The 15,318-nt window shown below is 42.9% G+C and overlaps 1 protein-coding gene across 1 annotated transcript; it reads left to right on the plus strand.

Moving 5' to 3' along the window:
• Nucleotides 1–573: 573 nt before the first annotated feature.
• Nucleotides 574–2,402, plus strand: LOC307125124 (uncharacterized protein). The gene is made up of 2 exons (XM_079814757.1): nucleotides 574–620; nucleotides 750–2,402. The coding sequence occupies exon 2, from the start codon at nucleotides 756–758 to the stop codon at nucleotides 1,896–1,898; it is 1,143 nt and encodes a 380-aa protein (XP_079670883.1). The 5' UTR covers nucleotides 574–620; nucleotides 750–755; the 3' UTR covers nucleotides 1,899–2,402.
• The last annotated feature ends 12,916 nt before the right edge of the window (nucleotides 2,403–15,318 follow it).

Here is a 15,318-nt window from a genome sequence, read left to right on the forward strand (position 1 = left end):
CATGTAAAGGTAAGTGTCCCAAAACCTTTGGCAATATAGTGTGTATCGGTCAACCAACATTACTAGAAGTTTATTATACACTGTTAGTGTTCACTAACTTTAGGACAGTACAGAAAACAATCTAGAAATAGTAAAATGCTTATAATGAAATAAACAGTAAGTGGTTAATAAAGTTTAAATAATCTTCAGGCTTCAGTATTCTCAGGAAAAGCTCAAGCTGTAGCTACACAACGTTTCATTCTCAGGGAACCGAGTTTACATCAGTGACCACTAACCAGAGACATTTTGTTACATTTACTGTAGCAATTGTGGTTGCATTCACACTTTTTCTGTCCAAAATACAATTTCATAATGAGAAGAAATCTGAGGTGACACCTATACGATGTATTTTCCTTATGTCATAAAAGTCAAATACTTTAATGTAAAATGTAAAGCAGAAAAGCAAAGACTAGCTGAGTCCGTTGAGTTCCAGTGGATGGAGCTCTTGATAAACCAGTGCAGAGCCTCTGACATCACACAGATGGGGCGGAGCATCTACTCAAAGTATAAATGTGCTGAGCGGTCATAAAACACACTCATTGTTGCAGGAACAGACAGCCACAAAGCACAGAGACTAAAAGGTACTCTCAATTACTTGATTATGTAAAGAGAATTTAATTGTTTACTTACAGAGTGATTTGTTCAACCAACATTACATTACATATTAATTTTGACTTAACAGTGTATTTGTTCCTGTTTGTCAATGAAAGGCTAAAATGGAGAAGCTGACAATCGTTCTGTTGGGTAAGCAAGGAGCGGGGAAGAGCGCATCAGGAAACACTCTTCTGGGTTGTGATTCATTTCTTGCAGCGGCCAGCTCAAAGCAAGTCACTCGAGCCTGTTCAGTGAGACACGCCACTGTAGACCAACAAATAATAGAAGTGATTGACACTCCTGGATGGGGTGATTCTTCTCAATTTGACACTGAAATGAAGCCGAACATCATCAAGCACATAAACCAGTACAAGCCGCAGGTGTTTCTCTTGGTGCTGCCTATTGGCAGGTTTACTGTCGAAGAGACAAAAACAGTCTTGAATATCTTGAAGGGATTAGGAGATGAAGTCATCAAAAGCATGATTGTGCTCTTCACCAAAGGGGATGACCTGGAGAATAGGACCATTGAAGACTACCTGAAGGAAAGCCACACAGATCTGGAGAAAATCATTCAGATATGTGAAAAAAGATATCACGTCTTCAACAACAAAAACAGTAAAGATCGCCAGCAAATCACTTCTCTTCTGAAGAAGATCAATGACTTGGTGGAAAAGAATGAAAATACCAAAGTGATGTCTGAACAGAAAAAGATGACACAAAATCGTCAAGCTGATAATTCAGTGCCAGAGAAAATCAAAAGTCCTACTGAAAATGGAAAAAGTCTTGATGACCAAGGGAGCACTGATGGGAAAGAAAGAAAGGAGCTTGAAAAGCTTCAAGAGTTCACCAAAGAGAATATGGAAAAACAGCTGAAGACAATCAAAGAAGAACTGAAACTAATGCAACAGAAAGCAGATCAAATGGAACAATTACAACAAGAACAAAAGTTTTTGAATGGGTTAAACCAAAAGTTTAAAGATTTGACCAGAGAGTGCATGAAGAATGTGAAAAAACAGCTGACGACAATGAAAGAAGAAGGGAAACCAATGCAACAGAAAGCAGATCCAAATGAACAATTACAACAAGAACAAAAGTTTTTGAATGAGTTAAACCAAAAGCTTCAAGATTTCACCAAAGAGTGCATGAAGAATATGGAAAAACAGCTGAAGACAATGAAAGAAGAACGGAAACAAATGCTACAGAAAGCAGATCCAAGGGAACAATTACAACAAGAAAAAAAAAAAAGTAAGGAGTTGGAAACCTAAGAAGAGCTGGCAACATTTTACAATGAGGTTGTATTAGTTAACATTAGTTAATGCATTAGTTAACATGAACTAGCCATGAACAATGCCTGTAGCGTTACTGTTTTTGTAAGTTTATCTTACAGTACAAATTTACATTATTTTACGTAGCAGTTGACAAACACTAAGGATGATCATTTCTAACTCACTCTAAAGGTAAAAATGCTGTTGTGTACTTTATCAACATTATTTAATCATAAGGCATTATTATATAGCCTATTATTATTCCACTGAATGGGTGACATTTGCATGTTGTAACTCTTCAAAATTAAACTTTTTTTCAACACAAAAACTCTTCAAATTGTGAATTGGTCAATCTCAGGTAACTTTATTAAATTTTTTTAATAAATTCTTCTTCTAATTTTAATAAAATCTTTCTAAGCAGAAGATGGATGCATGTTTTCTCAGTCCTGTTACCAAAACTCATGTGCTGTTTAAAACCATGTCAATTAAAGGGATAGTTCACCCAAATATGAAAATGACCCCATGATTTACTCACCCTCAAGTCATCCTAGGTGTGTATGACACCTGTATATTATTTTTTTAATTTATCCAGGTAAACCGTTTGAGAAGCACTTCTCATTTACAAACATGACCTGGCCAAGAGGCTATACAGAAATAAATTAGAAACATACTGTACATAGTCATACACGACACATAGGACAAACAATTCAATTAAAAGAAGTAGACAGCAAAGAAGAAGGAACACATTTTTTTTTATAAAGTGCTTAAGTAAGTGTGAAGTAATATGGTTCAGGATTATCAGAAGGAACAAGAGTCGACTATGGTGTTTTGGAGGTTCTGCTTAAAGGTGGAAGTTGGAATCAGAGACGTAAGTTTCAGAGTATTTTGTAGTATGTTCCCGTCATGGACTGCCGCAAAGCGGAAGGCATTACGTCCAAAGGTAGTAGAAGTAGAGGGGGTACTAAACTTAATAATATTACTTGATCTTGTGTGATAGGTGTTATGAGCGGCATGAAGGAGAGATGACAGATAGTAAGGTGTCTTGCCCAAGATTGTCTTGTGTATAAAGAGAAACCAATGATGGAGACGCCGGGTATGAAGGGAGGTTCCAGCCCACCAGTTTATACAGGTCACAGTGATGAGCGTGAAAGGGTGCATTAGTGGCAAAACAGATGGCTGAATGATGGAGTGTATCATGTTTATACAGATATATATCTGTATATATACCTATGTATGATATCTTCTTTCAGACGAGCACAATCAGAGTTATATATTACTAAAATCCTGGCTCTTCCAAGCTTTATAATGACAGTGAATGGTTGGGTCATTTTTGAAGTCCATAAAATGCATCTATCCATCATATAACTGCTCCACACGGCTCCGGGGGGTTAAAGTCAGCATGAAACAGAAGTTGAGATCGTCTTTTTCTCCTTATTGTGATGTATATCCGAGGCTTGATTTCGTTCTTCGGGAATTGATTGGATCGTTGGAAGTTGAGCGTTGCTAACAAAATGGAGGCAAATTTGAAATTTGCACTCAGTTGTGGAGATAGATCGAGTTTATCTCTTAAATAAATGTATTTTCTCTCTAAATCTTTTCTACATATGTTACTGAGCATATTTCCTCACTTTTCGCTGGTTTATGCTACAGATTTGACTTATTTTAAGCCTTTTATGGCTTTATTTCAGTAAAACTTTTTTCTCAGCTCTCCCTTATAAGGGGGGCGCGCCGTAAGCACGTTCACACACGCTGCGAGCCGTCACCACAAGCTGTTCGTCTGACTATATTGAGTAATTTTTACATTAAAATAGCCCCGCCCTCACCCCATAACCCCGCCCTCGCGCCATAGCCCCGCCCTCACACCATAACCCCGCCCTCGCGCCATAGCCCCGCCCTCACCCCATAACCCCACCCTCGCGCCATAGCCCCGCCCTCACCCCATAACCCCGCCCTCGCGCCATAGCCCCGCCCTCACCCCATAACCCCGCCCTCGCGCCATAGCCCCGCCCTCACCCCATAACCGGCCCTCGTGCCATAGCCCCGCCCTCACCCCATAACCCCGCCCTCGCGCCATAGCCCCGCCCTCACCCCATAACCCCGCCCTCGTGCCATATTTGATTAAAGATTATAAGGGTAAATTAATTTTAAAAAAATAATGAAGTGCACAGATAAATCAGTTATAGTAAACACTACAATATTAGTATAAAAATACGAATTGTAAAATTTGATTTCATGCCGCCTTTAATAAAGGCCTTCTGAAGCAAAGCGTTTGTGTAAGAAAAATATCCATATTTAAAACTTTATAGACTAAAATAACTAGCCAACTCAATATTAAACCCTACGGATTAAAGTGCCCACCTATCCGCTGGGATGTTTACAAGCTGTTTAATTCATAGAATTTAATTTAAATTAAACATGATTGTTAAAACAATGAATTAAATTGATCCTATGATGGAAACCCCTCAAAGGTTGGTTTCATAAAATGTTGGTCTTGGCAGCAAAATGTCTTGCAGGTCATGGATGTTGAATAATTTCGATTGCAACTGTACAACACCGCTTGTCTTCAGCCGCAGTCTGGGAAGAGTGGTGTGCACGTGTAAATCATTGCGTGCTTCATTCCGTTTCACTCTCGTCTTATTTACTCTCAACCAGGAGCCATTAGAGAACCCAGAAGAGACCAAGATAGGTGTGTCGACTGCATTCCAGGTTTAATCTCCATAATCACAAAACATATTTCCTGAAACAAAAGTAATTTTTCAGTTACTTCATGTCAATGCAAACTTGATTATTTCCTTGTGTGGCCTCAGGTATTTGTACCAAGGAAGTGAGTTTATGTTGTTTGTCTGCATTAAAATCCTTTCACTTCTCATCTAACCACATTTCTCAAGCCCTTCAGAAAGTTCAATGCTTTTGCTACTATAGTAGAACTCAACTTGGTTGATTTAACTGTATGAGAGCTTGTTCTTTAACCTTATTGAAATAATATCATATTGTGATTAATTTAAATCTGTATCATGCCATGAGCAGAGGTGGAAAGTCCAGGGGTCAGAAAGTAAAAGTCCTGCCATATTTTTATTCCACTCATGAACTCAGTTCAGCTGATTTCACTCATTAATTCTACCTCCTGGCTGAAAAACTCTGCTACTTAGCAAATCCAGGTGTTTGGAACAAAATATAGAGCAGGAATAAATATTTTAGCTGTGTCCCAATTCAAGGGCTGCATCCTTTGAAGGCGGTGTCCTTCGAAGTGCGCGGCCGATGTGGCCTTCAAAGGACGCACAGAGACTTGTTTACAGTTGAAGGTATAGCAGATTGCGTCACCTCTTCGCGACAGAGGCTGTCCCAATTCGTAGGTCCTTCAAAGGCTCCTTCAAAATACGGCCTGCAAATGCGTCCTTCTTTTCCCATGAAATGAACGATACTGGGATGGATGCTTCGCAGTCTTGAAGGCCATGATTTTATAATAATAAATATATTACAACATGTAGTAAATAATACGACTGTAATTTCGACTGTATATGTTGCGAGACACTGACCCGGGAAGCGGTCACGTGAAAAAAGAACGAGACTCGAGAGATGAACTAATATTTCTGTTTCTGCATTCAGCCTACGGGGACAGTCAGACATAAGATCAGTGAATTAAGCCACAACATGATTATATTCTTATCATCAATGAGCCAACATCAACCGATCAACTTCTTGCGGTTCACGCCGTAACAAACAGCCAGACAAAAATAATGTTAAAAAGTCAAGGGCCAAGAGCCCAACTAAATGAAACACTGTTAATTCTCACTTAGAGCTCTGTAGACGTCTGGCAGAAATAAAGTCAGTCTGGTTAGTAATGTGTGAAGCTGGTAATGCTGTTTGTGCAGTTGTTTAATCCTCATCTGATGAGATCTTCAGAGATTTAATGTCTTCTTTCATATTCAGTTGATTTCATCTAAGGCTGTGTATTTATATGTATCTGCCAAAACTTTTACTTTCTGACCCCTGGACTTTCCACCTCTGCTCATGGCATGATACAGATTTAAATTAATCACAATATTATATTATTTCAATAAGGTTAAAGAACAAGCTCTCATACAGTTAAATCAACCAAGTTGAGTTCTACTATAGTAGCAAAAGCATTGAACTTTCTGAAGGGCTTGAGAAATGTGGTTAGTTGAGAAGTGAAAGGATTTTAATGCAGACAAACAACATAAACTCACTTCCTTGGTACAAATACCTGAGGCCACACAAGGAAATAATCAAGTTTGCATTGACATGAAGTAACTGAAAAATTACTTTTGTTTCAGGAAATATGTTTTGTGATTATGGAGATTAAACCTGGAATGCTATGGGGTGAGGGTGGGGTTATGGGGTGAGGGCGGGGTTATGGGGTGAGGGCGGGGCTATGGCGCGAGGGCGGGGTTATCGCCCCCTGTCTCGTTTCTGCGCCGCCTCTCAGAAACCCGTCACTGATCGTAGCAATATGGTGGTTAGGTGCATTTTTCTCGGTATACACAATACCTTCTTCAAGAAGGACTTGAGGCAAAAAGAGAGAAATATATGAGAAATAAAAGCTTTTTTAATGTAAAAATTACTCAATATAGTCAGACGAACAGCTTGTGGTGACGGCTCGCAGCGTGTGTGAACACACACACACATTATATATATATATGTATATAAATTATTTTATTATTTACCATGCTGTTAATTTCCTATAAGGTAGGCCCTATTTGATTTGCTTAGAATTATAAACATTGTTCCACTCTTTCCAATTACACTGATTGCTCGCATGTCTTTTTAATTGGTGGTTTGAAAGTTGGGTTTAATGCAACAAACATGATCCCTGCACGATCTAATCTATAGCGTCTTATTAAGTCACTGTCATCCATAGTCTGCAACACATTTTGTTATATAATGGGTTATTGTACCTTTAAGGAAGATTTTAGTTATGTTATGCGGCCCCTTTAAGGGGTGTGTGTGCTTGTATAGAGAAGAAGTGACTGCAGAGTAATGTACATGTTTTTTAATGATATGCTGAAGAAAGTGACAGAGAAAAGCTTTCTCAGTTGTGTTAACCACTGCCTGGCCTCCATTTATTACATATTTGGCGACGAGGATAAACAACGCACTTCTGCTGACGAATCGTATGGGTTGGCACGAGTGAGAAGCCCTGCACGCACCGCACGGATCATAGTGACAAAATGGCGATGTTCGGAACTGTAGGAGAGTTTGTGGAAGAAAATGGTGACTGGCTGGAGTATACGGAGCGTCTGGAGCATTTTTTTGCTGCGAATGAGATCGCGGACCAAGATAAGAAGCGCTCGATCTTGTTGAGTGTATGCGGAGCAAAGACTTATAAGCTCATGAGGAATTTGGCAACACCGCGAAAGCCGGGAGAGTTGGCTTACAAAGATTTAATCGACCTTATTCAGAACCACCACAGCCCGAAACCTTCAGTGATTGTGCAGCGTTTTAAGTTCCACAGCCATTTTCGTAAGTCTGGTGACTCGATTTCAAAGTTTGTGGCTGAGCTGTGCCAGCTGTCTGAACATTGCGAGTTTGGGGCTGTACTGGAGGACATGCTGCGTGATCGTCTCGTGTGCGGAATTAATGACGATGTAATTCAGCGCAGACTGCTAGGGGAAGCATCGCTCTCGTTTACAAAAGCGATGGAAATCGCACAAGGTATGGAGTCGGCAGCACTACATGCAAAAGATATTCAAAAAGCAAGTGGCAGTGCGAAGAGTGATGTGTTTCATGTGACTAAAGCTGTTAAAGTGAAAGCAGTGGAATGTTACAGATGTGGGGGAGCTCACTATGCAAATGACTGTAAATTCAAAGACACAGTGTGCCATAATTGTGGCAAGAAGGGACATTTGGCAAAGAAATGCAGAGGCAGCAAATCTAAAATGAGAAACTCAAAGGATGGGGGTAAACCTCACTCAAGAGCACATCACATTGTGGAGACTGAACCAGAGGAGACCTGTTCCTATTCAATGTTTAACTTGAGTGAAACTCGTTCAGACCCACTTTATGCGACAATTCAAGTTAATGGAGCAAGCCTTAAGATGGAAATAGACACGGGAGCTTCAGCATCGATCATCAGTGAGGAAACTTAAGGGAAGTTATGGACTAATGATCAGACACCAACATTATGTGAGTCTTCTGTTAAACTGAGAACGTATACTGGAGAGATTATTCCAGTAGTGGGTGCAGTGAAAATGAACATTGCCTATGGCAGTCAGGCGGCTGAAGCTCGCTTGCTTGTGGTCAAAGGAAAAGGCCCAAGCCTACTGGGACGGGATTGGCTCAGTAAAATTCAGTTAAACTGGGGTGAGATTAGGCTCATTAAAGAACTTTGTGCGAGGGATGTGGTTGCGAGGTATCCAGAAGTGTTTAAGGATGAACTGGGCACCCTGAGGGGCACTACGGTGAAACTTTGTGTGGAGCCCAGTGCTACACCTTGATTCTTTAAACCCCGGTCTGTCCCATATGCAATGAAGTGGAAAGTGGAAAAGGAGCTTGAAAGGCTGCAGCAGCTGGGTGTCATTGAGTCAATTCAGTTTTCTAATTGGGCAGCCCCAATCGTTCCTGTGCTGAAAGAGGATGGTACAGTCCGCATTTGTGGAGACTATAAGCTGACAATCAATCAGGCAGCGAAGGTGGAGACATACCCCATTCCAAGGGTGGAGGACTTGTTCTTGTCAGTTATTGCATCATAATTGCCAGTGGAAGTGGGAAGCGGCGCAAACAGCGGCCTTCACCAAAGTCAAAAATCTGCTGCAGTCAGCCAGCGTTAGTCCATTTTGACCCTGAGAAAGAGCTTACAGTGTCATGTGATGCCTCTCCATATGGCATTGGGGCAGTACTGTTGCATGTGATGGAGGAGGGCTCAGAGAAACCCATTGCATTTGCATCCAGGACGCTTACAAAAGCAGAAAAGGGGTATTCTCAACTAGACAAGGAAGGCTTGGCTATTGTATTTGCTGTGAAGCGTTTTCACCAATATCTCTATGGACATCCCTTCACAGTTTTCACGGACCATAAGCCATTGATGAGCCTGTTCAGTGAGCATAAGAGCATTCCTTCCATGGCGTCGGCCCGTATACAGAGGTGGGCACTGACATTGTCGGCCTATCAATATCGCATAGTATACAGAGCAGGGAAAGAAAATGCCAATATGGACGCATTAAGCCGGTTGCCACTTCCAGACACCCCTGCGTCCACTCCTCTGCCTCCTGAAACTGTTTTCCTGCTGGAAAAGTTGAGTGACTCACCAGTGAGCGCAAAGCAGATCAAAACTTGGACGGAGAGAGACAATGTCTTGTCAAAAGTCAAAAGATTTGTGCTACAGGGCTGGCCATTCATCGTTGTGGACGCCGAGATGAAACCTTTTGAAAAAAGGAAAGATGAGCTCTCAGTTCAGGATGGTTGTATCTTGTGGGGTTCAAGAGTGGTGGTACCTCTGCCAGGACGGGCCAAAGTGTTACAGGAAGTCCACATAGCCCATCCTGGGGTATCACGCATGAAAAGCTTAGCGAGAGCATATGTATGGTGGCCTAATATGGATCGAGATCTTGAAAACAAGGTCCAACACTGCAAGGAGTGCCAAGAAAACCAGAAAATGCCCCCACCAGTGTCACTTCAGCCCTGGGAGTGGCCTGACAGGCCTTGGTCCAGGTTGCACTTGGATTTCGCAGGTCCATTCATGGGTCGGATGTTCTTGGTCATGGTGGATGCCCGCACCAAGTGGCTGGAAGCACACATTTTGAAAAACATTACAGCGGCCATGACAATTGATACACTGCGTCAAGTGTTTTCCATACATGGGCTGCCTGATGTAGTCGTAAGTGATAATGGACTGACCTTTACGGGAGAGCTGTTTCAAGAATTTGTAAAGCGGAATGGAATCAGACATATTCGTACAGCGCCTTTCCATCCTGCGTCGAACGGGCTGGCCGAGAGAGCAGTGCAGACATTGAAGGATGGCTTAAAGAAGATGTCAGGGGCAAATGTTGAAACTAACCTCTCTCGTTTCCTGTTTCAGTTTCGAATCACGCCACAGACTACTACAGGCCTGGCGCCTGCAGAGATGTTGCTGGGACGGAAACCAAAATCCCACCTGGATTTGCTGCATCCTGATGTTGGGGAGAAAGTGAGAGTTCAGCAAATGAAGCAGAAAGCTAGGCATGACAAGCATGCGAGAGAACGGAGTTGTGGGGAAGGTGAGACTGTCTTTGTCAGGAATTTCGCCAGAGGTCCGCGCTGGTTACCGGGAGCCATTGTGAAACAAAGTTTTCCCCGCTCATGTGTAGTGAGGCTGTCAGATGGACGTGATGTCCGTCGTCATCAAGATCATGTGAGGAGCCGTCACGTGGCCGAGCCGTGGGGTTGTCTTGATCAAGCGGGAGGAGCTGAGGAAAGGGAGAGTTCTGACTTAGAAGGAAGCCAGGTTCCTCAACAACTGCCATCTACACGGAGTCCTGGGGTAACGGCTGTCTCTGTGCAGAAAGGGGTTCCTGTGCCTCTGGAAAGTGTACCAACCTTCCCAGGGAAAACTTCAGAAACTTTAAGGAGATCACAACACCAAAAGAAAGCACCTAATAGGCTTAATCTTTAGATTGTAGTGGGAATCACAGATAAATAGCCTAATGGGTTGCTGAAAGAAAAAAAAGAAGGGAATGTTCTGATTGGACTGTGTCTGGTTGATAATGTTGATTCTTTGGGGGGAGAGATGTTATATAATGGGTTATTGTACCTTTAAGGAAGATTTTAGTTATGTTATGCGGCCCCTTTAAGGGGTGTGTGTGCTTGTATAGAGAAGAAGTGACTGCAGAGTAATGTACATGTTCGTTGTTGATATGCTGAAGAAAGTGACAGAGTAAAGCTTTCTCAGTTCTGTTAACCACTGCCTGGCCTCCATTTATTACACATTTCTTCTCCCTCTTCATCTTTTTTTCCGCTGCTAAAGAAACTCTTAAGCCTCTTAAAAGTCCTTGTCCGTGCTCCTAACAAATTTGACCTTAAGACCACTTTTAAGGGTTAAGACGCTTTCTGAATTACTTTTTTCTTTACTAGGATTTTTTTAGTTAATATTAAGAGTAAATGCCCACATTTCTAAGAATTTTCTTAGAATTTTGTCACTAGGAGCTACTCTTTGCATTAAGATTCTTTATGAATACGGGCCCTAGTCTTCGCTTCTGAGATTTCCAACAGTTTTGGCTGTGACCCGGATAGAGCTTCTCACCTGACATCGGTCAAGACCACAATTTGGTGAGTTTCACTCTATCCAAAGAACCGCTACAGACCAGTAGATGAAGCTATCCTCTGCACCACCAGAGAAGTGTTAACAAACAGCTGCAGGGTTTTGTTAATGATAGTTATTATCTACGTCGCTAGATGCGACCGGCTGCTCTCCTCCCATGTTTATTTATTAGAAAAGCTTGCCGCCTACAAATTTCCCTTTTAATTATTGTGACACATCATTTCCGGCTAACTATAAATGGCCTCCTTTCCTTCCTGTCGAGATGCGTCATCCCCGATTGCCTCGGGGGTTCCCTTTCGTTCCCAACGTGCCGGTGGTTTGACTGCAGTTGTACGCCAGCTTTTGCGCACTTCTGAAAGGGTGATTTCTTTCGGTAAGTTTTTGCAGCAAGTTGTGGAAACTGTTTAGGCTTTTAATCTGACGAGTGGGTATGATTTTAGCTTGTTTCAGGCATATGTACATCAGTTTATGCGACGTTGCAGGATCAAAATGAAATCAAGCGAACTATAAAAGTGTGACCGTTCACAGTGCGTTACTGATTCCATCGTCGGGTAATGGTGCGTTCACACCGGACGCGAATGATGCGATTCGCGTGAGTGATTTACATGTTAAGTCAATGCAGAGACGCAAATAGGCATTCTGCGGCGCGATTCGCACGAATGAGGCGGCGAGAATGGCGCGAATTGAGCGTCACTCAATGCTGAGCGCCGCTGATCCACTGGAGCTCACAACTCCGAAAACGCCAGATAAAATGTTCAAATAGGCACTCTTTTTAATAAATAAACCACAGATTTGAGCTTTAAACAACTACATTATCACCTGAAAAAGTCTCAAAACTACGTTTTGTCACACATGTTTTTCTGCACATCCCATGTGCAGAAAAACACCCCCAAAGCATGATGCTACCACCCCCATGCTTCACAGTAGGGATGGTGTTCTTGGGATGGTACTCATCATTCTTCTTCCTCCAAACACGTTTAGTGGAATTATGACCAAAAAGTTCTATTTTGGTCTCATCTGACCACATGACTTTCTCCCATGACTCCTCTGGATCATCCAAATGGTCATTGGCAAACTTAAGACGGGCCTGGACATGTGCTGGTTTAAGCAGGGGAACCTTCCGTGCCATGCATGATTTCACACCATGACGTCTTAGTGTATTAACATCATCACAGACTATAAAGGGAACACAAACTCCACCGTGAACACCGCTGCCTCTCTCCCGGACGAGCTCAACACCTTTTATGCTCGCTTTGAGGGAACTAACACCGCCCTCACGGAGAGAGAGCTTGCGGCTGAAGATACAGAGGTTAGTGCACTCTCCGTATCTGAAGCGGATGTAACCCGATCCTTCCGGCGGGTGAACGTCCGTAAAGCTGCGGGTCCAGACGGGATTCCCGGCCGCGTCATCAGAGCGTGCGCGCACCAACTGGCTGGAGTTTTCACGGACATTTTTAACCTGTCCCTCTCCCTGTCTGTGGTCCCCACATGCTTCAAAACGTCCACCATTGTTCCTGTACCTAAGCAGTCAAAAACCACCTGCTTAAACGACTGGCGTCCTGTTGCTCTGACCCCCATCATCAGCAAATGCTTTGAGAAACTAGTCAGAAACCACATCTGCTCTGTTCTCCCCCCCTCACTGGACCCACTGCAGTTTGCATACCGCAAAAACCGCTCCACTGATGATGCCATTTCATCAACAATTCACACTGCTCTCTCCCACCTGGAAAAGAGGAACACATATGTGAGAATGCTGTTTGTAGACTACAGCTCAGCATTCAACACCATTGTGCCCTCCATACTTGACATTAAACTCCGGGCTCTCGGCTTAAACAGCCTGTTATGCAGCTGGATCCTGGACTTCCTGTCAAACAGACGCCAGGTGGTCAGAATGGGCAGTAACATCTCCTCACCACTGACTCTCAACACTGGAGCCCCTCAGGGCTGTGTTCTCAGCCCACTCCTGTACTCTTTGTACACACATGACTGTGTGGCAACCCACAGCTCCAACACCATCTTCAAGTTTGCTGACGATACGACGGTGGTAGGTCTCATCACTGACAATGATGAAACGGCCTACAGAGAGGAGGTGCACACTCTGACACGGTGGTGTCAGGAGCACAACCTCTCCCTCAACGTCAGCAAGACCAAGGAGCTGGTGGTCGACTTCAGGAGGAATGAGAGAGAACACCGCCCCATCACCATCGATGGAGCACCGGTGGAGAGAGTCAGCAGCTTCAAGTTCCTCGGTGTCCACATCACAGAGGAACTCTCATGGTCCGTCCACACCGAGGCCGTTGTGAAGAAGGCTCATCAGCGCCTTTTCTTTCTGCGACGGCTGAGGAGGTTTGGAATGAGCCGCCACATCCTCACACGGTTCTACAGCAGCACCATAGAGAGCTGACTCTATGACTCTAGCCTGCTGACTGGCTGCATCACCACCTGGTATGGCAACAGTACCGCCCGCAGCCGCAAAGCCCTGCAAAGGGTAGTGCGCACGGCCAGCTGCATCATCGGAGGTGAGCTTCCCTCCCTCCAGGACATTTATGCCAGGCGATGTGTGAAGAGAGCTCAGAGGATCATCAGAGACTCTAGCCACCCGAACCATGGGCTGCTCTCACTGCTGCCATCAGGCAGACGGTACCGTAGCATCAGATCACGCACCAGCCGACTCCAGAACAGCTTCTTCCCACAAACAATCAGACTCCTTAACTCTTGACCCATCGGGATCATAACACACACTGGACAGAATATCACTCAGCACAACCCACTGTAGATACACACACATTATATACACATTTATTTATCATTTATTATTTATCATTTATCATATAGCACCTATTGTACATTGGATCTCTACTGTGAATAATAATGTATACTGTACATTGTATATTATTATTATTATAGCTTAATGTATACTGTTTAATGTATGTTTAATGTATATTGTTTAAAGTATATGTATATTGTAAGTATGTGTATATTGGTTAAAGCTGTGAGAACTACACTCACATTGTGTAAATTATTTATTGTTTATTGTAGTGTTTACTGTGCTGTGAGTAATTGTGGGCGCATCAGATGTGTAATCTGATGCTGCTTTAAATGTTGTACATGTCATGACTGCTATGTTGCTCGGAACTGCACCAAGAATTTCACCTGCTGTTGCACTTGTGTACATGGCTGTGTGACAATAAAGTGATTTGATTTTGATTTTTGATTTTGATTTGATTTTGATTACCAACAGTAACCTTGGAAACGGTGGTCCCAGCTCTTTTCAGGCCATTGACCAGCTCCTCCGTGTAGTTCTGGGCTGATTTCTCACCTTTCTTAGGATCATTGAGACCCCACGAGGTGAGATCTTGCATGGAGCCCCAGTCCGAGGGAGATTGACAGTCATGTTTAGCTTCTTCCATTTTCTAATGATTGCTCCAACAGTGGACCTTTTTTCACCAAGCTGCTTGGCAATTTCCCCGTAGCCCTTTCCAGCCTTGTGGAGGTGTACAGTTTTGTCTCTAGTGTCTTTGGACAGCTCTTTGGTCTTGGCCATGTTAGTAGTTGGACTCTTACTGATTGTATGGGGTGGACAGGTGTCTTTATGCAGCTAACAACCTCAAACAGGTGCATCTAATTTAGGATAATAAATGGAGTGGAGGTGGATATTTTAAAGGCAGACTAACAGGTCTTTGAGGGTCAAAATTCTAGCTGATAGACAGGTGTTCAAATACTTATTTGCAGCTGTATCTTACAAATAAATAGTTAAAAAATCATACATTGTGATTTTTGGATTTTTTTTTTTTTTAGATTATGTCTCTCACAGTGGACATGCACCTACGATGATAATTTCAGACCCCTCCATGATTTCTAAGTGGGAGAACTTGCAAAATAGCAGGGTGTTCAAATACTTATTTTCCTCACTGTACATCGACAACTATGAAGCTAAGTAATTGTAACGGAGGTATCCACTGGAGGCAAGTTGAGAACCCAAGTGCAGTTTATTTACAAGGTGAAACACAGAATCCAATGGTGACTTTGACTTGAGGTGACATGACTTGAACTGAACCAGACTTGACTAAAAAACATGACAGACACTCACCAACAGCAGTTACACATAGTAATACTCGACCAAGACACCAGATCACATGAGGGCATGGGAATCACATGACAAAACCA

Source organism: Gobio gobio, assembly GCF_949357685.1.
Source record: "Gobio gobio genome assembly, chromosome: 1".
NCBI classification, from domain to species: domain Eukaryota; kingdom Metazoa; phylum Chordata; class Actinopteri; order Cypriniformes; family Gobionidae; genus Gobio; species Gobio gobio.